This window comes from Gymnodraco acuticeps, unplaced genomic scaffold (assembly GCF_902827175.1).
Source record: "Gymnodraco acuticeps unplaced genomic scaffold, fGymAcu1.1, whole genome shotgun sequence".
NCBI lineage: Eukaryota > Metazoa > Chordata > Actinopteri > Perciformes > Bathydraconidae > Gymnodraco > Gymnodraco acuticeps.
Window position 1 is genome coordinate 214,752 of NW_022990109.1, and position 22,586 is coordinate 237,337.

The following is a 22,586-nucleotide window of genomic DNA, read 5'->3' on the forward strand; positions in this document are numbered from 1 at the left end:
ATGCCGCTCTGAAATATGTACTAGCCTCATGTGGGGAAATCTCTGAGGATTATCCCCAATAACCTGTTTAACTTAATCCTTATCTCACACACATGAATAATAAATCTCTCTCTTGGAGAAGGAGTAACGCCTCTCTCACCTTACTCTCCATCTCACGCACTCCCTCTCTCTCTCTCTCTCTCTCTCTCTCTCTCTCTCTCTCTCTCTCTCTCTCTCCCTCTCTCTCTCCTTCTCCCTCACACACTCCCTCCATCTGCTTCAGGAACATGAGCCGGCTGCTTTCTCTCCGAGCGTCTTTGAGCTGTTTTGACATATGCGCTCCCTCTCTGTTTCTCTATCTTTTTTTACGTCTCTTTTCCACCAATCCCACACCTCTAACGTCTCGTCTCTCTCTCAGTTTTCCCGATCCAGGACAGGAAGAGGAGCGGTAGCAGGCAGGGAACACCACAGAAGAAGAAGAATAAGACCACAATAACAGGAAGGGGAAGTGGGCAGTGACCTGTTTGAGTACACGGTCCGACAGCTGGAGGTTCAACACTTTGATGAGAAAACCACATCAGAGGCGGTAGGAGGAAGAGGAAGAACCTGTTGAGGAAAAAAACCCTCATCAACCTGAAGAAACAGGAATTTTCTCGATAAAAAACTTTAAAACTGGGGACAAATCGTGTGTTATTTCAGGAGAAGAAATCCCAACAGAGAGACACCATCTCACCTACTGAGTGATTTGAGATATTCTTTGGGTTGATCTCACCTCTGGAATTCATTTGAATACCATTTGTCATCACAGACTTATCTGGATTTTACAGAAACCTGGTGAATATTAAGTCGAGAGAAGGACTCTAAAAAATCATCGACAACACCTGCTGCTCCCGTTCAACATCAGGACAACCAGAATAAGAAGAGATCGAGAGAGAGGAAGGGACCAGAGGAGGTGGTTTTACTCCCTTGTTGAGACCACCTACCAGCCACCGATTTCTACCAAGATTAATAAAGAATAACCTCAGGTGGAGGATTTGGGCTTCATTTTCCCCTGAAATAAAGGATTGACCAACATCTATCTCCCTGTGTGGTAAGTTTTCCTTTTCTATCTTGATGTGGCTGATTTGAAGGAAAATATGGATTGCCACAGATGTCTTAAGTGTCAAGACATCCACAGCTTTCATGTTTCCTTAAATGGGAAGCTATATTTAATTTATTTCTGATTTAAAAACAGTGCACCGTCAGCAAAGCCAGAATATATGTAACCCAGATCCTTTGAAAACGCTCCAGGCTACTTTCCCAATCACTCCGGGGGTGAAACGCTCATGAATACTGTTCAAACTGTCTGGAAGAAGGTACAGAAATAACTCAAACATGATGCTTATAACCTCCTGTGAGGACAAGCTGTCGGCCAGCGTCACTTCTCACCTGCGTTATGAGCTCGGTTTGGACAGCTCTGTGTAGATTTGAATGCTGTAATTGAGCGCTGAACCCAGAGGTTATGCTGTCATTCCTGAAGACAGACTGCTGTGACCATTAAGACAATGCCGGGCGATTTGTGGACGGAGAGCTAACCAAATCCACCAGGAGCTCTGGAGATGTTCAATTTTAAGAGTGGTGCATAGAAAAAAAATGCAGCTGTCAACTACGTCAAATTGGTTTGGATATAACGTATTGATGACACCTTTTCATATTTTATCTTGTCAGTGGAGAGGTGTTTTGTCAGCTTTGAATAGAGAGTTATGGTTAATATATCATCAGCTTTTGCAAACAGGGCATGAAAGGGTGGGAAATAACAGAACATCTAATTAAAAGCACATTTTTGTGAGGGTATTTTTATTTGAGATGCTTTTATTAACATCATTTCTGATGCTGTGGTTAAATGTATGTTTTTTGTGTATTTATTAACTCATGGTTTGTCCATACATTGTATATGACATACTATGGGTTAGGGTTATTTGATAACCCAAATATAAATAAAATAGCTTAAATCAATAAATCATAAATATTGAAAATACCCCACTTAATTATTAAACTAGCATGCTGAAAAAACCACAATTTCACTTACATTACGGTTTTCATTACAAGTTGAACTGTTTCTGTTATTTTGTCCACCCTGCGCATGTTATAATAATGTTTCAGTAGAAGTGTTTGTTTCTCTCTGTGGATCTGGATCTATGGCCCGCAGAGACAGAGGTGATTTGATTTCGTTGTTACGTCGAAAGCCTTTGATGCAACTAAACCCAGTGGTCTAATTCCTGGAGAGGGAACTATCAGTGAAAATCCTTTGGGTGCCATCTGGGAGACTTCTCCCTCCCACACACACACACACACACAAAACACACACACACACACACACACACACACACACACACAACACACACACAACACACACACACACACACACACACACACACACACACACACACACACACACACACACACACACACACAGACACACACACACACACACACACACAGACACACACACACACACACACACACACACACACACACACACACACACACACACACAAACACACACACACATAAGATTTGTGATTAGAGCCATTCATTCAGATATATGTCGGAGTGGTTGACAAGCTGTCCAGCTGTGGCCATGTTAGCTCAGATGAAGTCGCTGATTACAACTGAAAGACCCAGCTTTACTTCCTGTGTCTGCATTCTGCATTTTAAATAATATACCAAACTTCACTTTATATTTGCACTTCAGTTTTGACATTTAGTCTCCAAAAAATACGATCACTAGTCGCATAAATGACAATGGACATGAATGAAACTGCACCAAACACTGTTAGAGTTAATAGAAAATGGAGGGAATGTACTGACATTTTCGGGGAAATCAGTGAATTTTACTCACAGCTCAGTTAAATGTGGAGAATGTAGGGGATTTGAATGCTGCCAACAAGCCTGATTTGACAGCTTATGGGTGTTTTTTCACCACATACAGATGCTTTAAGTTGGTTAAAGCTGCAATAAAAGAGAAATTATCTGCATTTAATGTGACAAAATGGACATATTATAAGTTCTGATCAATCAGTTTCTGATGGAAGATCCAAATCTGGCAGAGTGTTTTCACTAAAAGGGGGTGCCTTACATTTGGCCTTCAGGGCTGACAGCTGAGCCCAGCCCAATGTGGATAACACGCGAGGCTTTTAAAAATTATTTTCAGATGACTGTTGGTCATTACTGTCAGATTTAAAGCCGTCCACATCATTCATAACAGGCTCGCTGTAATAACATCTGATTTGTCTGATTGTGAAAGAAAATAGAATTAACTGGAAGGGGCTTCGACACCGATCAGAGCGTGAGTACACTCTGTGACATGACAGTCAGTAAGGACACGGTGTGTGTGTGTGTGTGTGTGTGTGTGTGTGTGTGTGTGTGTGTGTGTGTGTGTGTGTGGGTGTGTGTGTGGTGTGAGAGAGTCAATTCCTGGTTTTCACTTGCTAGCAGACAGATGTTAGAAGCTGCTCTGTGATTAAACCTGTTCTAATCTGAACACACACACGAACACACACACAGACAAACACACACACACACGAACCACACACAAAACACACACACGAACACACACACGAACACACACACACATGAACACACACGAACACACACGAAACACACACACACACACAAACACACACACGAACACACACACACACGAACCACACACACACGAACACACACACGAACACACACAAACACACACACACACACACTCTAGACTTTAGCAGCGCGAACATGAAAACATTTGAGGCTGTTAAATTACTTTCTGTGCCACATGCGCACAAATAAACTCGCACAAAAAAAAGTAGACCAAACTGTGTCAAATCAATTATTTTTTTAACCCGATATTTTGCAGTTTGTTATAGGACTTTTTAACTGGAGCTCCTCTAGCACTCTATGTGCTGATGTGCTCAAGAAACAGTCATGTTATCATCAAAGTCAACAGAGTTCAGACTTAAAAAACGTAGCCAGTTACATCAAATGTTGATATTTTGGTCCACAAAAGTGAAAATGTTCCTGAATTGAAATGGTTCATCCTCAGGGGAGCATGAAGTAGCTTAATATATGACATAGTTATCTTCATACAATCTTCTTGATATTGTGGTATCAGAAAGGGAACACAGGGATTTTAGCCCTTGCAGACCATTTACATGCACACAAACCTACAGTATATAACACTACTAGAAAGGAAAGCCCAAAAAGCATTACAGGGCGTCTCTTTAAGACTTCATCAGCATTTACAGAGATGCATCAATTCAAGCTACTTTTAGGCCCTGTAATAGGATAATGAAGTCCCAAATTAGTTTTCTAACTGGCCCGAACAACCCCATGTTCCCCTTGTGGTCCAAGATATAATACACACACTCACAGTTTGGAGAAAAGACAACATACACACCAGGGGCGGACTGGGACAAAAAATCAGACTCTCGACCGGCCCACTTTGGTACCGCCGGCCCACCTCGGTACCGCAAGTAAATACCGCTAGTAAATTGTCAACGGGGGGGGGGGGGGGGGGGGGGGGTGTGCTAGTGACTTATCCCGACCGGCCTACAGTCGTCCGACCGGCCCACTTCAGTACCCGAACGTCCCGATGGCCAGTCCGCCACTGATACACACCCATTGCCCGTCCTCCGATTTCCTCATAAAGCCTCAATTGTATTTTCTTTGCATGAACTTTAGCCACCACCAGATTTATGAAGTCTTATTGTCTTGTTTCTTGCTTTAGCTTTTGGTTGAGTGAAACTAGGTCAGACCTGTCTGCCAGTCACAAAACAGCTCGGAGAATGACAACTGTATCTGCGCGTCTGTCTGTTTCTGCTTCTCACACACACTCACACACACACACACACACACACCACACACACACACACACACACACACCACACACACACAACACACACACAAACACACACCACACACACAAACACAAACACAAACACACACACACACACAAACACACACACACACACACACACACACACACACACACACCACTCCCTAGCCTGCGGACAATGTAAAGATGCAATTACAGATATTCCTGGAAGTTATTTGTCCTTCTGAAAGATGCCTTTGATACACGATGCCGTAAATAACTTTGTATAATCCTGACGTGAGATTTGCATGCTTGACACGTGTACTTGATAGGCAAATCAAAAAGGTGATTATAATGTGATTTACAGCTTAAATAAAAATGACAGGTAAAAATAACTGTTTGAGCAAAAACCTAAACTTTATCGTACCGTCACTTTCCTTACATCAGTCTACAATCTACAGATTTAAAAGTTAGGATTCCAGAGTAAATCCGAGTTCAATTGCGACTAAAATAAGTTGTTAAATTGTAGTGTTTAACCTCCAAAGCACTTCTCCTCAGGTGTTACATCTGCTTGTTAAAGGTGAGACAGAGAGAGTGACTGGGACTGAGTAAAAAGGTGAAGAAGTAGAAAGGAGGTGAGAAAAGGAAAAAGGTGGAATGATCGACAAGAAAAAGAGAAATAGACTTGTGAAAAAAACAAGATGCAGATTTCATCTTGAGAGTCAACCAGAGGGAAGAAGTGGAGACGTTTTAAGAAAAACAAAGTGAGACACCGACAGAGACAAAGTGAGACAAAGACAGAACAAAGTGAGACACAGACAGAACAAAGTGAGACACAGATAGAACAAAGTTAGACAGAGACAAAGTGAGACAGAGACAAAGTGAGACACAGATAGAACAAAGTGAGACACAGACAGAACAAAGTGAGACACAGACAAAGTGAGACACAGACAGAGACAAAGTGAGACAGAGACAAAGTGAGACACAGATAGAACAAAGTGAGACACAGACAGAACAAAGTGAGACACAGACAGAGACAAAGTGAGACACAGATAGAACAAAGTTAGACAGAGACAAAGTGAGACAGAGACAAAGTGAGACACAGATAGAACAAAGTGAGACACAGACAGAACAAAGTGAGACACAGACAGAGACAAAGTGAGACACAGATAGAACAAAGTTAGACAGAGACAAAGTGAGACAGAGACAAAGTGAGACACAGATAGAACAAAGTGAGACACAGACAGAACTAAGTTAGACAGAGACAAAGTGAGACACAGACAGAGACAAAGTGAGACAGAGACAAAGTGAGACAGAGACAAAGTGAGACACAGACAGAGACAAAGTGAGACAGAGACAAAGTGAGACACAGACAGAGACAAAGTGAGACACAGATAGAACAAAGTGAGACAGAGACAAAGTGAGACACAGACAGAGACAAAGTGAGACAGAGACAAAGTGAGACAGAGACAAAGTGAGACAGAGACAAAGTGAGACACAGACAGAGACAAAGTGAGACACAGATAGAACAAAGTTAGACAGAGACAAAGTGAGACAGAGACAAAGTGAGACACAGATAGAACAAAGTGAGACACAGATAGAACAAAGTGAGACAGAGACAAAGTGAGACACAGACAGAACAAAGTGAGACACAGACAGAGACAAAGTGAGACAAAGACAGAGACAAAGTGAGACACAGATAGAACAAAGTGAGACACAGACAGAACAAAGTTAGACAGAGACAAAGTGAGACAGAGACAAAGTGAGACACAGACAGAGACAAAGTGAGACACAGATAGAACAAAGTGAGACAGAGACAAGTGAGACACAGATAGAACAAAGTGAGACAGAGACAAAGTGAGACACAGACAGAGACAAAGTGAGACAGAGACAAAGTGAGACACAGACAGAGACAAAGTGAGACAGAGACAAAGTGAGACACAGATAGAACAAAGTGAGACAGAGACAAAGTGAGACACAGACAGAGACAAAGTGAGACAGAGACAAAGTGAGACACAGACAGAGACAAAGTGAGACAGAGACAAAGTGAGACACAGATAGAACAAAGTGAGACAGAGACAAAGTGAGACACAGATAGAACAAAGTGAGACAGAGACAAAGTGAGACACAGACAGAACAAAGTGAGATACAAACAAAGTGAGACACAGACAGAACAAAGTGAGACAGAAACAAAGTGAGACAGAGACAAAGTGAGACACAGACAGAGACAAAGTGAGACAGAGACAAAGTGAGACACAGATAGAACAAAGTGAGACACAGACAGAACAAAGTTAGACAGAGACAAAGTGAGACAGAGACAAAGTGAGACACAGATAGAACAAAGTGAGACACAGACAGAACAAAGTTAGACAGAGACAAAGTGAGACCAAGACAGAGACAAAGTGAGACAGAGACAAAGTGAGACACAGACAGAGACAAAGTGAGACAGAGACAAAGTGAGACACATATAGAACAAAGTGAGACACAGACAGAACAAAGTTAGACAGAGACAAAGTGAGACAGAGACAAAGTGAGACACAGATAGAACAAAGTGAGACACAAACAGAACAAAGTTAGACAGAGACAAAGTGAGACAGAGACAAAGTGAGACACAGATAGAACAAAGTGAGACAGAAACAAAGTGAGACAGAGACAAAGTGAGACACAGACAGAACAAAGTTAGACAGAGACAAAGTGAGACAGAGACAAAGTGAGACACAGACAGAGACAAAGTGAGACACAGATAGACCAAAGTGAGACACAGACAGAACAAAGTGAGACAGAGACAAAGTGAGACACAGACAGAGACAAAGTTAGACACAGATAGAACAAAGTGAGACACAGACAGAACAAAGTGAGACAGAGACAAAGTGAGACAGAGACAAAGTGAGACACAGATAGAACAAAGTGAGACACAGACAAAGTGAGACAGAAACAAAGTGAGACAGAGACAAAGTGAAACACAGACAGAGACAAAGTGAAACACACAGAGTGAGACATGCATTCAGCAGCTGAATAAAAACAAAACAAGATGCAGATTTCACCTTGAGAGTCAACCAGAGGGAAGAAGTGGAGAAGTTTTAAGAAAAACAAAGTGAGACACCGACAGAGACAAAGTGAGACAAAGACAGAACAAAGTGAGACACAGACAGAACAAAGTGAGACAGAGACAAAGTGAGACAGAGACAAAGTGAGACACAGACAGAGACAAAGTGAGACACAGATAGAACAAAGTGAGACAGAGACAAAGTGAGACACAGACAGAGACAAAGTGAGACACAGATAGAACAAAGTGAGACAGAGACAAAGTGAGACAGAGACAAAGTGAGACACAGACAGAGACAAAGTGAGACACAGATAGAACAAAGTGAGACAGAGACAAAGTGAGACACAGACAGAGACAAAGTGAGACACAGACAGAGACAAAGTGAGACACAGATAGAACAAAGTGAGACAGAGACAAAGTGAGACAGAGACAAAGTGAGACACAGACAGAACAAAGTGAGACAGAGACAAAGTGAGACACAGACAGAACAAAGTGAGATACAAACAAAGTGAGACACAGACAGAACAAAGTGAGACAGAAACAAAGTGAGACACAGACAGAACAAAGTGAGACAGAGACAGAACAAAGTGAGACACAGACAGAACAAAGTTAGACAGAGACAAAGTGAGACAGAGATAAAGTGAGACACAGATAGAACAAAGTTAGACAGAGACAAAGTGAGACACAGACAGAGACAAAGTGAGACACAGATAGAACAAAGTGAGACACAGACAGAACAAAGTTAGACAGAGACAAAGTGAGACAGAGACAAAGTGAGACACAGACAGAGACAAAGTGAGACACAGATAGAACAAAGTGAGACACAGACAGAACAAAGTGAGACAGAGACAAAGTGAGACACAGATAGAACAAAGTGAGACACAGACAGAACAAAGTGAGACAGAGACAAAGTGAGACACAGACAGAGACAAAGTGAGACACAGACAGAACAAAGTGAGACACAGACAGAACAAAGTGAGACAGAGACAAAGTGAGACACAGATAGAACAAAGTGAGACACAGACAGAACAAAGTGAGACAGAGACAAAGTGAGACACAGACAGAGACAAAGTGAGACACAGATAGAACAAAGTGAGACACAGACAGAAAAAAGTGAGACAGAGACAAAGTGAGACACAGACAGAGACAAAGTGAGACACAGACAGAGACAAAGTGAGACACAGATAGAACAAAGTGAGACACAGACAGAACAAAGTTAGACACAGACAGAACAAAGTGAGACAGAGACAAAGTGAGACACAGACAGAGACAAAGTGAGACACAGACAGAGACAAAGTGAGACACAGATAGAACAAAGTGAGACACAGACAGAACAAAGTTAGACAGAGACAAAGTGAGACAGAGACAAAGTGAGACAGAGACAAAGTGAGACACAGACAGAGACAAAGTGAGACACAGATAGAACAAAGTGAGACACAGACAGAACAAAGTGAGACAGAGACAAAGTGAGACACAGACAGAACAAAGTGAGATACAAACAAAGTGAGACACAGACAGAACAAAGTGAGACAGAACAAAGTGAGACAGAAACAAAGTGAGACAGAAACAAAGTGAGACAGAGACAAAGTGAGACACAGACAGAGACAAAGTGAAACACAGACAGAGACAAAGTGAAACACACAGAGTGAGACATGCATTCAGCAGCTGAATACCAGGAAGGGAGTGTCCGCTCTCTAATGATGACCCTTCATTAACAAACGCTACGGCATTTCCCAGAAGGCATTGTGTTTACACTTCCTGCTGCTGATGAAAGGGAAGGAGCAATAACTCCTCTGAAGACGGAAAAGCATTTTTTGAAAAAAGGCCCTTTTAGGGAAAATGCCCCCCAATGGAGTCGTCATCACACGGATAATGGAGTGTGTGTGTGTGTGTGTGTGTGTGTGTGTGTGTGTGTGTGTGTGTGTGTGTGTGTGTGTGTGACATTGCCCATTATTTATCCAATAAAACCTTTTATATACATTTTTTTGTATACAAATATTTTTTATGGCAACTCAAAAATGACGTGTTGGATTTGTTTGTAATATTAACATTAATAATATTTATCTATTTTATTTTTTAATAAATATTATTGTATGTTAAGTCAAAATCACAGCTTTTACGCAATATTTTCATATTTCATCAAGGTTCATGTTCATGTTTAGGCTTTTAAAACAGCTTCAGTTAAGGTTTGACAACCTAATAAAATACTTATTTATCTGCAGAGCTTGCACTTTTAAATGTTGATTGAAGCAAATCTGAGTTACAACCTTATTATTGGACTTACTTAATAGATATCAGTCTTTTTTGAGTCCTTGAAAGTGATTTAAGTCCAGTATGCTTTCACGTGGCACTGCGTGAGAACATACATGTTCTGCACAGGGTGTGATTGATCTGTTTATCTAGAGAACATGTAGAGAGGAAGGATACGGGGTGACGCACAGTAAAAAGTAAGCACTGCAGGACAGGAAGCATGAGGGTTTTAAACAGAAGCCATATCTCACTGGGAAGGTGTTAAAAAGACAATTAATGTACTCTTAACTCACATACTTACTAACTCTAACGCCTTACTGATAACATTAAAAGGGCTATCAATGGCTTAACTAAACTTAATTATTCAAAACATGACATAAAAAGCACCTGAAAGAATGCCATTAAAATAAATTACCATCAAAGATATTTCCATTTGAGTTAGTATTACAGGAGACCAAAATCCGTTATCTCTAACATCCCACCAATTATCACTTCTGAGGAAAAAGATGTATCAGTTGTATTTATGTGCGATTTAATATTTCATATATAAGATGCAATTTTAATCAAAGACTGTTTGGTTTTCCTTAAATTGTGGATGATGGTAACGTCATAAGCCATTTCTAAGGGTGCCGCATTGAGGTTGTAAAGGGAATAGGAATTAGGAAGTCTTAAGTGACACAACATACAAAATAATGTCCATGAATCACCAGACGAAGACCCTTCCTTATATTGACTGTTTCGATTTTTGAGTCACAGGATATCCCGTCAATATTTCTGAATGACAGATCACCTAAGGCGCCTAAACACCATTGTTTTAACCAGTATGGTTTTAGGGTTTTGTTTCTGCAGTGGTATGTGTTATAGTTTTAAAGATACAATACTCCCCCCCGTCTGAAATGCCTCCATTTGACTCCTTAGGTTACTTCAGGAACATAGTGACATATGCTCCGATTGGCTAGCGCTCCAACACATTGTACATGATAGGCTAAGGGGCGGGACATCTCTAAGTGGGTGACGAATCAAAACAGAGCCGGCCAGCTAACCAATCAGAGCAGACTGGGCTCTGGTTTCAGACAGAGGGTGAAAAGAGGTGCTGCAGCACAGGCAGTATGAGAAAAATAAAGAGCTTTTTGAACATTAAAGCATGGAGACATGTAGAGACACTACATACTGATATACACCTGAACATCAGCAGGAGAGGACTCTTTAAAGTAGAGGACACTACATACTGATATACACCTGAACATCAGCAGGAGAGGACTCTTTAAAGTAGAGACACTACATACTGATATACACCTGAACATCATCAGGAGAGGACTCTTTAAAGTAGAGACACTACATACTGATATACACCTGAACATCAGCAGGAGAGGACTCTTTAAAGTAGAGACACTACATACTGATATACCCTGAACATCACAGGAGAGGACTCTTAAAGTAGAGACACTACATACTGATATACACCTGAACATCAGCAGGAGAGGACTCTTTAAAGTAGAGACACTACATACTGATATACACCTGAACATCAGCAGGAGAGACTCTTTTAAAGTAGAGACACTACATACTGATATACACCTGAACATCAGCAGGAGAGGACTCTTTAAAGTAGAGACACTACATACTGATATACACCTGAACATCAGCAGGAGAGGACTCTTTAAAGTAGAGACACTACATACTGATATACACCTGAACATCAGCAGGAGAGGACTCTTTAAAGTAGAGACCACTACATACTGATATACACCTGAACATCAGCAGGAGAGGACTCTTTAAAGTAGAGACACTACATACTGATATACACCTGAACATCAGCAGGAGAGGACTCTTTAAAGTAGAGACACTACATACTGATATACACCTGATCATCAGCAGCAGAGAACTCTTTAAAGTAGAGACACTACATTTGCACACATGAACTATATTCTTGAGAGGCAGATCGACTACATGTATGCTCAACCCTTTCAAATCACCTGTATATTGTAGTTCAACTTGTAAAATAAGAAGACAAAAATACACAAAACTACTAGTTAATTATTCTGAGAATACTGGTGCAACTTGTAAAATAATAGTCACTTTGCCAGGGTTATTATATGGAAACATGGGGGCACACAATTCATAATGAACCTGGAACTGAACACACCATGTCCTCTTTAATGTACCATAGAAGTTGCTTTGAAATAAGGACGTTACATTTTAACTTTTAACTACATAAGATGGAAAAAACATCAGTCCTTTTTTAAGCTGATGGGAAAGTAAGAGGGGTCGTAGCAAGTGAGATTAAGGTATTAAAGGAGCTAAATAACTTTTAATTGGCATTACAATTTTAGTTGAATGGCACTCAACAAAGTCCACCGCAAATTGCCATTAACGATGATTTACTCACTTCTGTTTAATTAATTTAGCCCTGAAAGGAAGCTAGACAAAGAAGAACACAAGAGGAAAAATAAAAACCCAAACAAAGCAAGGCCAGAAAACACTGTCGAGTCTTTGTTTGAGCTGATTTGTGGGGAGCCGTGTGAAGAGGTCACGAGAGGTCAGCAAAGTACCAGATTAGGCCATTAGAGGGAGAAGATTTTGTGCCGGAATAATCCCTTCATCCTAATCTCTCTTTCTCCCTCCCTGCTGCTAATGGATGGAAGACAATAAAATGCACTAATCTGTCCAGTGGGAAGCGCTCACATGTCTACTGGAGTGCATATAGACTCAAATGTTTTGAAGATTAGTTCCCTGGCATTTCTGCCTTGTTAGATAGAGCCTTAGTGGAGGGAGGCAGGGACCATGAGAGAGGGGGAGATAGTGAGAAATAACATAAGGGAAAAGCTGAAATTCAGTTCATTACAATTGCTACATTTTTATTTTTGGTTATATAGTGGTAAAACAGCTCGAACGCAGGAACAAGTGATGCAAGACAGTGAAACTTGAAATCAGTCAAAAGCTATACAAATCAAAAGAGCTGCCAGTTTGATTCAGATCTTCAATGTAAATTCACAATATTTAATTTTTTTTAAAGGACATTTTATGCCTATTTTCAGGTGTATATCAGTATGTAGTGTCTCTACTTTAAAGAGTCCTCTCCTGCTGATGTTCAGGTGTATATCAGTATGTAGTGTCTCTACTTTAAAGAGTCCTCTCCTGCTGATGTTCAGGTGTTTATTAGTATGTACTGTCTCTACTTTAAAGAGTCCTCTCCTGCTGATGTTCAGGTGTATATCAGTATGTAGTGTCTCTCCTGGGACATGTCTCCATGCTTCAATGTTCAAAAAGCTCTTTATTTTTCTCATACTGCCTGTGCTGCAGCACCTCTTTTCACCCTCTGTCTGAAACCAGAGCCCAGTCTGCTCTGATTGGTTAGCTGGCCGGCTCTGTTGTGATTTGTCGACTGCTTAGAGATGTCCCGACCCTTAGCCAATCACGTTGGAGCACTAGCCAAAAAAGTGTGAGTGCTAGAAAGTGATGTCATTGTGTTAAGGAAGTAAACAAAGGTGTCCAAATGGAGGCGTTTCAGTCATGGATTTTAGCCTTTGGAGACTCAAGATACCCAGATGTATGCGCACAAAAGGGATTTTTTCTATTACAAATATACATCCCCTTTAAATCCAAGTTTTAAATCCTTGAGTTTAAAGGCTTATCTGATGCCAACTGTTTTCTATACGGATTTTACAACTGAATTACTACAAATTGTTTTATCCTCCATCTCGATGGTCTGAAGGTAAACAGTGGAATTGGGGCGTTCTTGTTCATGAAGTAATCTTCCAGGAATGTGTGCTTTCTTAATTGTTTTGGCCGGTGCAGCGCAGTCTGTTGCCAGATGACGTTGCACGGCAAGAAGTTGAGCCATTTTCAATTTCCTTTTTGTGTTGGCACCGTTGCCATGTTGCTAATTTTCTGTGGTTATGCATTCAACAGAAAATTAATCTGCAACAAAATGACTCATCCTTCTCTTATAGTCCTTGATTTGAAAAACCACAACAAATCCTTCAACCCAAGCTTCTCCTTTTCACGCTCGATTTGATGTGCTGTATTAATGGTTAAAAGAAATTCAGAAATGTCAAAACAGTCTCTTTATGGAAAACGTCTTTTCTTCTTAATGACTGATAAATACAGACATCCTAAGTGGTTTTAATGTCAGCTTCTCTTTGCGTCTCGTGTCTGTCTGTCTCTTTCTGTCTCTCTCTCAGTGGGTCAGGGCCTAAAATGGGTCACAGGCCTATGTTTAATAGATCCCCATTCGGCCACATTAGCCCGGGTCCCATGATGAGAGGCTAAATGTTTCATATGGGGCCCAGGCTAAGGGTTTAAGAGCCCTGGTCCTGAATGATAACTGAGCGAAAGTCCTTGGCCTTCACTCTGAGTCTCACCCTGGCACCAGGAAGGGTCTGTCCACAGCTGATAAATGGTTTTAATGTGATCTCTTCTACTCTTTTTTTTCTCCCTCTCCTCATGCTTCAACATTCCTCTCTGCACCATCACACTATCCTTATTCGCTCAATTCAAATGGCTTTACTGGCATGACCATAGTGGCATACAGTATTGCAATTACAACGTACATAAGTATACATTTGGACTGTGTCGTTATGTTCATAAACATTTTGAACAAAAGCAAGAATATCGTGTCTCCCTCTTTTCCTTCCTCTATTTCTCTCCTAGATGATTGCATGCTTCCACATTCCTCTCTGCACCCTCACACCACCCTTAGTCACTCAATTCAAAGGGCTTTATTGGCATGACCATAGTACGATACAATACGATAATACTTTAATGGTTGGATCAAGTCTGAAATGTGACTTGCATCACATCAACATAAGCAAATATCAAGACACAATATATGAAAAACAAACAACAAACATTTAACATAACAGCACAATCACTGAGAGAAAAACATTTCAATGACCCTTTAGCGTGCATTTGATCTGGATTCAGCTCTGTATCGATATACAGTATTGCCGAATAAATATACATTTGGACTGTGTTCATAAACGTTTTTTTTTTCTTGTCCGATGTGAAGGTCCAAGGACAGAGGGCGTCGTATTGTCGTATTGATATTCTGTACAAACTGTAAAGTCCACTGAGACAAATTTAACAATTGTCATACTGGGCTACTTTATTGTCAGAAAAATATCACTGGTTACAGGCTTGAGCTTCAATCTCAGGATCCATGTATCTGTGATCCTCTCCAGAATGGAAGGAGTCATCACACAGAGCATCAACTAGTTCCTGAACAGTGTCCTTCACATGCTGATATCCAAGAGAGGGAGTTACACAGTCACAAGATGGAGGAATAGAAATCAGTATTCAATGTTTACTTCAGATTAGCTCCACGTCAGAAATGATCCCGCTTGTCATATGTCTCTCTCCATAGAGGCTGAATCATCATGTTAATCACATAGCTATCATATGCCTAAAACAGTCCTGATGCTCTTCTAGGTAATCATACATCTTGTCATGTACACAGCTACAGTTGGGATACCTTTATCACGTGCTACTCTGATATTGGAAGAGTACATTCAGTACTTTCCCAACAGCTATATAAATAAACATTGATTGATTGATTGATTTTGAACAAAAGCAAGAATATCATGTTCACTTCTCCCTCTTTTCCTTCCTCTATTTCTCTCCTAGATGATGGCTTGGCTCCAGATGTGGACTATAGCCATTACGGCCTTGTCCGTCTCTCTAGCTGTTTCCGATTCTCACTTTCCTCTGGTGGAAGCAGAGCAGCGAGGCGAAGTTGAGATTGTGAAGAAGGAGACGCATCGTGTCCTGTTCAGGCAGAAAAGACATTGGATCTGGAACTCTCTGTACGTGGAAGAGGAGAAACCTGTACTCGTTCGCTATAAGATCGGACAGGTAATGTGGAAATGGAAATCCTTTTTGAAGCACTGATTCCAAAAACACGGAGGATGGGTTTGATGGAAAACTGAAGATTTAATTTAAAGCTTGGCGAAAGAGAAACAGAAGATGAGCATCCCGGATGAGCCCCCAAAAATATTACGGCGACAGCAGAACACCCGCAAATTAATAATTGTATTTATACAAACATTCAAAGCCTTCTAAACCAAACTATGTGAATCTGGAGGACAGGACAACAGGTGGAAGAAGCCTTAGCCAGCATCACCATAGGATGCAAAAACTGGACTACCAAATCCTCTAAATTTAACAAAAACGTATTTAAATTAGGCTAACTGAGTGCTGTGGTGTCTGGTAACTAAAACAAAGCATGTCAGAGTCACAGATAGCTCCATCTCTTCCAGCTTTCCTTTTATATGAACGATTAGTGTAGATCAGGAACACCTGAGCAGGGGCTTCACATTTTATATCATCTATTCTGAAGCACAGCCATTCTCTATCTCCTATATTACTTACCACGTGGAAGGCTCACAACTTAAAGTGGACCTATCATGCTATATTTGAATAATATATTGTAGGGCCATACCTATATAAGGTATATTTATACGTTTTTTTTTCAAAATACCAAACAGATCATGCATTTTAGCCATGCCTCATTTTGCTCTATTTTGCTCTCCTCCAGCCTGTCTTTGCATGAGCTGCAGCTGACCACGCCCCCCTGCAAAGGAGGGGGGCGAGGCACGAGCGTCATGTTACCATGCTGTTACCATGCCACAGCAACCTCTCATTCCCCTGATTGGTGGAGAGTTGGCCATATAGGCGGAGCTCCTCGTTTCTGACGTCAGAGAATTTTCAAATCTGTATCAGTCTGTATCAGATCAGTTAAAGCCCCATTTTTAGAGATTTGGGTATGGAGGAAAAGAGAGAGGGTTGTGTTTTCTGACACTTGGTGAGTTCCCTGACACACCGGGGACACATATTCATGCATAAAAGACGTACAAAAGTGCATTTTGCATGATAGGTCCCCTTTAAACAAGAATCCTCCTCATGTTTCTGGACTACTTCCTGGTCCTGTGTTTCTACAGTTCAGTCTTGAAACCGCCATTAATCTACTTCAATTTGTATTTTTGTCTCATCCATTCAGTTTTAATGATGCCGCATGCTCCGAATCTAGGGCATTAACTTGTTGCTAACCATCTCTTTGATGAATATTTGAGGGATTTCTCGAGAATACTCAGTTAATTTGTAGAGAATTAGCTGGAAGGTTGTTGATTTCAAGTCGTTACTCCAGGACCAGCTGGGAAAGAAAAACCACAAAACTGTATTTTTATTTTCTTTCATCCACAGCTAAAGTCGAGCCAGAGAGTGGATGTGAAGAGCTTCAAAATCGAGGGTGAAGGAGCGAACACCATCTTCCAGGTGGATGTGAATGGAGACCTGTTTGTCTCCAGGTCTCTGGACAGAGAGGAGAAGAACGTATATCATCTGACCGCCACAATGTTCGATGGGAACAATCAGCTGATAGAGAATTCTGGAGAATTTGTTGTTCAAGTGACCGACATCAACGACAACACACCAGTTTTCCCCAAAACATATAATGGATCCATTATGGAGAGGTCTACGATAGGTGAGTAAGGTCACAAAAGATCATGGAAAAGGTTCCTCACTAGTGTGAACATATAGATATCAAATGAGGTCGTTAGTTATTACAAGTATTATCGTTGTTACGTCCCGGCTCGTGGAAAGTAACATATAACCAGTTGGAAGTTGGTAAATTGGAAGTTGTTTAATTAAAGAGCTCAATAAAATCCAATAGTCATCATTAGTATAGCTGTATATTAGCAACCTTACTCTATAACAATTATGGTACCATTAAAACAAAATGGCAGTTCTCTAAGGGAACTGTTTTTTTCTCCGGGATGATGGTACAGTTTTAAAGATGTGGTTAATATTTTAGATTTCGACAACAAAACAGGATAGATGATACTTGAACATCATGGTTTGGCTTCAAAAATATGTTATGTATCTTAGTTTATGTCCAAATGTTTACATGAGTCAATTGACTTTTTGTTTCCCTTGTTAAATGGACATACGTAAGTCCTGTGTTTTGGACGCACATTTTGCAGCCTGACCAACATATTTCAGATATGTTAAAACTTAAAACCCTTAGATGCATAAGTGGGTCTTTTTTGACCCGGTGAGGTGGTTTTCTTGAAGTATCTTTGTAATTATATATTTTTTTATCATTTCATATTCCAGCTATTCCTCAAAAAACATGTTTTTGATATCATGCGATTCAAATTTTGTATTTACATTTTAAGAAATTGTAGTTTTTGTATTACTACCCCAAGCTTCCATAAGTGGGTCAAAAATGACGCGCATGCATTTCCTATGTAATCCTATGGGAAAACGTTTTTCTTCAAAATGTAAAAAAAAAAATGTAAAATTCTAAATAGTGAAAAATTAAATATAAAATATTTCTAGTGTGAACCAAACTATAATACTAAATATTATACAAGTGATTTTTCTTAACCAAAATGACAAAAATGGCATGTAGGGTGTAGTCACTCGTGCATTTAAGGTTACAAATATTCCTTAAACCATAATTGACGATACAATTGTATGGTATGGAAATGCCATTTTTATCCAGTTCCTCCACAAATGTGCACACCATAAAAGCATGAAGTATTTTCTTGCAGAACAATCTTTCCGCTGTTGTTAAGTATTTGACATTTACCACCCAGTGATAATTAAGTATAAAAATAGACTTCACTGTGAAAAGACGAGGATAAATGAAACATAATGTCAACACCTGTCAAAACCAGTCATTAGCACATCATACTGTGAAAAATGCAAGGATGCACGGACATTTGGATATTTCTGCATGGATTTATGTTGTTTTATGATCTGCATTTAGGAACTAAAGTAATTGAGGTGACGGCCACCGATGCTGACGACCCCACCACCGCTAACGGAGAACTCAGGTACTCTTTGATCCAAGACAGAGCCATTTCTCCCTTCGAAATCCACAGCACTACAGGTAAGCAGAGATAAACACATCCTTTACTCAAGTACAGATACTCGTGTTTAAAAATACTCTGGTAGAAGTAGAAGTACTGACTAAACTTCTTTACTCAAGTCAAAGTAAAGGGCTTTGAAATGTACTTCAGTAAAAAGTACCCATAACTAGCAGCTGTTTTAAAGAGTACCTGACCTCCCTTTATATTAATAGAACAATAATGTCATTGTTAGCTAATGAATGTTTCCATGCTGAACAACGGCAACATGACAACGTTTCCATTGGTCCCTCTTCTTTAGAGAAGACCAGGAAATGATGGATATACGGATCGTGTTCAAATCAATAGGCACGCAATGACTCTAAATAATAATGATCACGCCACAAAACACACATTCAGACTAAAGGAACCAGCTGTTTGGAAAATGTGAGAAGTAGAAAGTACAGGCATTTGAGTTCAACATGTAAGAAGTAGAAAGTACAGGTATTTGTGTTCAACATGTAAGAAGTAGAAAGTACAGGTATTTGAGTTCAACATGTAAGAAGTAGAAAGTACAGGTATTTGTGTTCAACATGTAAGAAGTAGAAAGTACAGGTATTTGAGTTCAACATGTAAGAAGTAGAAAGTACAGGTATTTGGGTTCAACATGTAAGAAGTAGAAAGTACAGGTATTTGTGTTCAACATGTAAGAAGTAGAAAGTACAGGTATTTGGGTTCAACATGTAAGAAGTAGAAAGTACAGGTATTTGTGTTCAACATGTGAGAAGTAGAAAGTACAGGTATTTGTGTTCAACATGTAAGAAGTAGAAAGTACAGGTATTTGGGTTCAACATGTAAGAAGTAGAAAGTACAGGTATTTGTGTTCAACATGTAAGAAGTAGAAAGTACAGGTATTTGTGTTCAAAATGTAAGAAGTAGAAAGTTCAGGTATTTGTGTTCAACATGTAAGAAGTAGAAAGTACAGGTATTTGTGTTCAAAATGTAAGAAGTAGAAAGTACAGGTATTTGTGTTCAACATGTAAGAAGTAGAAAGTACAGGTATTTGTGTTCAAAATGTAAGAAGTAGAAAGTACAGGTATTTGTGTTCAACATGTAAGAAGTAGAAAGTACAGGTATTTGTGTTCAAAATGTAAGAAGTAGAAAGTACAGGTATTTGTGTTCAAAATGTAAGAAGTCAAAGTAAAAAGTCGTCAGAAAAATAAGTAGTGGAGTAATGTACTGATACCAGAAAAATGTACTTTATTGTCTCATAGCTACAGTGTAGTTATGAGAGTGAAAATCTTAGGTCACAGGCTCCTCCAACAGTGCAACATAATAAAACAAATAAAATAGAATATAATAGAAACAGAATATGATAGAAACTGTGAAGAATAGTCTATATACAGTAATTGGAATATTGATATGATATATGTGAGTTGCAAACAGATGAGTGTTATGTATGTTATTTCAAAAGTTAAGGTGTTTAACAGTCTTATGGGCCTGTGTGATGATACTGAACTGAAGTACAATAACAAAGTATTTATACTCCACTACTTCCCACCTCTGCTGATAAGCTCGCCGCACTGACGTCCAAAAAACATCATTACCCCGCGGCAACATTGTCTTTTTTTAAGTTAATGAAGGCGAGGTGTAAGTTAACGAAGGCGAGGTGTAGATGCACGAGCTATTTTTACTTGAATATGAGTCAGAGTTGGCCTCAAAAGATAACACCTTCTCTGTTCTCTGCAGGTGTGATCAGCTGCAAGACAAACACGCTGGACCGGGAGACCCAGAGTCGGTTTGTGGTGGTGGTTAAAGCTCAGGATTTGAGAGGAATGACCGCCGGAAGCACATCCACCACCTCCGTCACCATCTCCATCACCGACGCCAACGACAACTACGCCTCCTTCACCCGAAGTAAGTTAATTCGAGTCACAGTGGGGAAATGTACTGCGTTACAACAACAAAGGGGACATTGCAGATGATAGGCAACACTAAAGAAAGAGTAGACTAACATTAAATAAAGAGGATAACACGTGTTAATAACATAAAAGAGAAATAGGTTGAAGTAGCAGTAATGTAAAAAGTAAGGAATCCTATAATAGAGGTACTGAAATAGCAATCGTTCGAGAGAGGTGTTCATTGCACATAACAATGATTATTGCACGTTGTTACAGTCTGAAGTGAAGTAGCAGCCAGAAGTAATAATAATAAGATGTAAAATAGTTTATATTGCTAACAAGGTGAAGTGCTAAAGTTATATTAAACCTATTTTAAGAAATATTTTAGAACATTTGGTCCTCTTTTCGACACATTGCATATAACTTTGTTCTGGTTTTTGTACAGAATTATTTATTGGCAGCACCTGAATGATCGCTGACATCCACTTAGATCAGGTCCACTTAGATCAGGGGTGTCAAACTTAAGGCCCCGGGGCCAAATCCGGCCCGCGACTTCATTTCATGTGGCCCGCAAGAGCTCTGAAAGAATGTAATATGTTTACTATACGGTTACATGCCGATTTACAGAAGCACGATGTCCATAAACTACATTTCCCACAATGCATCTTAAATATGCCTTTTTCTTAGAATTTGACTTTTTCTCAGATTTTTTTTTTAAATTGTTACTTTTTGTTTTGATTTTGACTTTTTTTCTGAATTTGGCTTTTCTTTTAAAATAATTTTGTGACATTCTCACTGAAGAGACTTGCACTTATTTGCCCTTGACTTCTTCTTTCAGACTTGGTTATTTATGAAGTTTTTACCCTATCCGATAATAATCCAATGCAGAGGCAATAAAGTAATATAATACATTATTTTATATTAAATATTTATATATGTATGTTCATATAGTCTTAAAGTTACAACCGACCCTTTGAGTGCAACCATATTTGAGTTTGACACCCCTGACTTAGATCAATGTTTTTTATAAATACATGAACTCTTTTTTGTCCTTTGGATTTTCTATGTTTTACTTTTAGCGTCTCTTTTAATCTATTCACATGACATCTATTGCATGACTGTCGGTTCCTCTCCAATTGTTCTTCCATTTCTTCACCGTTCATTTTGGGGGTTCTTTCTGAGATTTTACTTGTGCCATGCGCAGAGGGTGATGTATGCTTTATAAACTGTAGAGACCACGATGTAGGTGTTATTTGTGATATTGGGCTGTATCAATAACATGTTATTGCTTGATTGATGAACACATTGACCGACAGTGATTGGGAGGCTGTGGCTCAGTGGTATAGTGCGCTGAACTTTGAATCAGGGGATAGAAAGTTCGAGTCCCACTGCAGTCAGCATGTCGTTGTGTCCCTGGGACACTTCACCCCAAATTGCTCCTGTGTTTGCCCACAGTATTGAATGTATGTAAGTCGCTTTGGATAAAAGCGTCTAACAAGTGACATGTAATGTGATTTCTATTTTCTGTCTTCAGGGATTTATGAACTGCAGGTTCCTGAGGACCACAAGCTGAACGAGAAGATCGGCACTCTGGAGCTGGAGGATCGAGACGAGATTCAGAACAAAGAGCCCACCTTCACTATTCTCAATGAAAACAGCAAAATGTTCAACATCGAACTCAGCCCCAACAAGGACGGAAACCTCATGCTCAAACAGGTAGG

General features: G+C 39.9%; 1 protein-coding gene across 1 annotated transcript in view; it reads left to right on the forward strand.

The window, feature by feature from the left end:
- Positions 1 to 257: 257 nt before the first annotated feature.
- cdh5 (cadherin 5) overlaps positions 258 to 22,586 on the forward strand; it is a 59,968-nt gene continuing 37,639 nt past the window's right edge. The window contains 6 exon segments of the mRNA XM_034216505.1: positions 258 to 1,069; positions 15,741 to 15,968; positions 17,316 to 17,595; positions 18,886 to 19,008; positions 20,714 to 20,881; positions 22,400 to 22,581. Of these exon segments, the coding sequence (XP_034072396.1) occupies positions 15,741 to 15,968; positions 17,316 to 17,595; positions 18,886 to 19,008; positions 20,714 to 20,881; positions 22,400 to 22,581 (981 nt within the window). The 5' untranslated portion in view covers positions 258 to 1,069.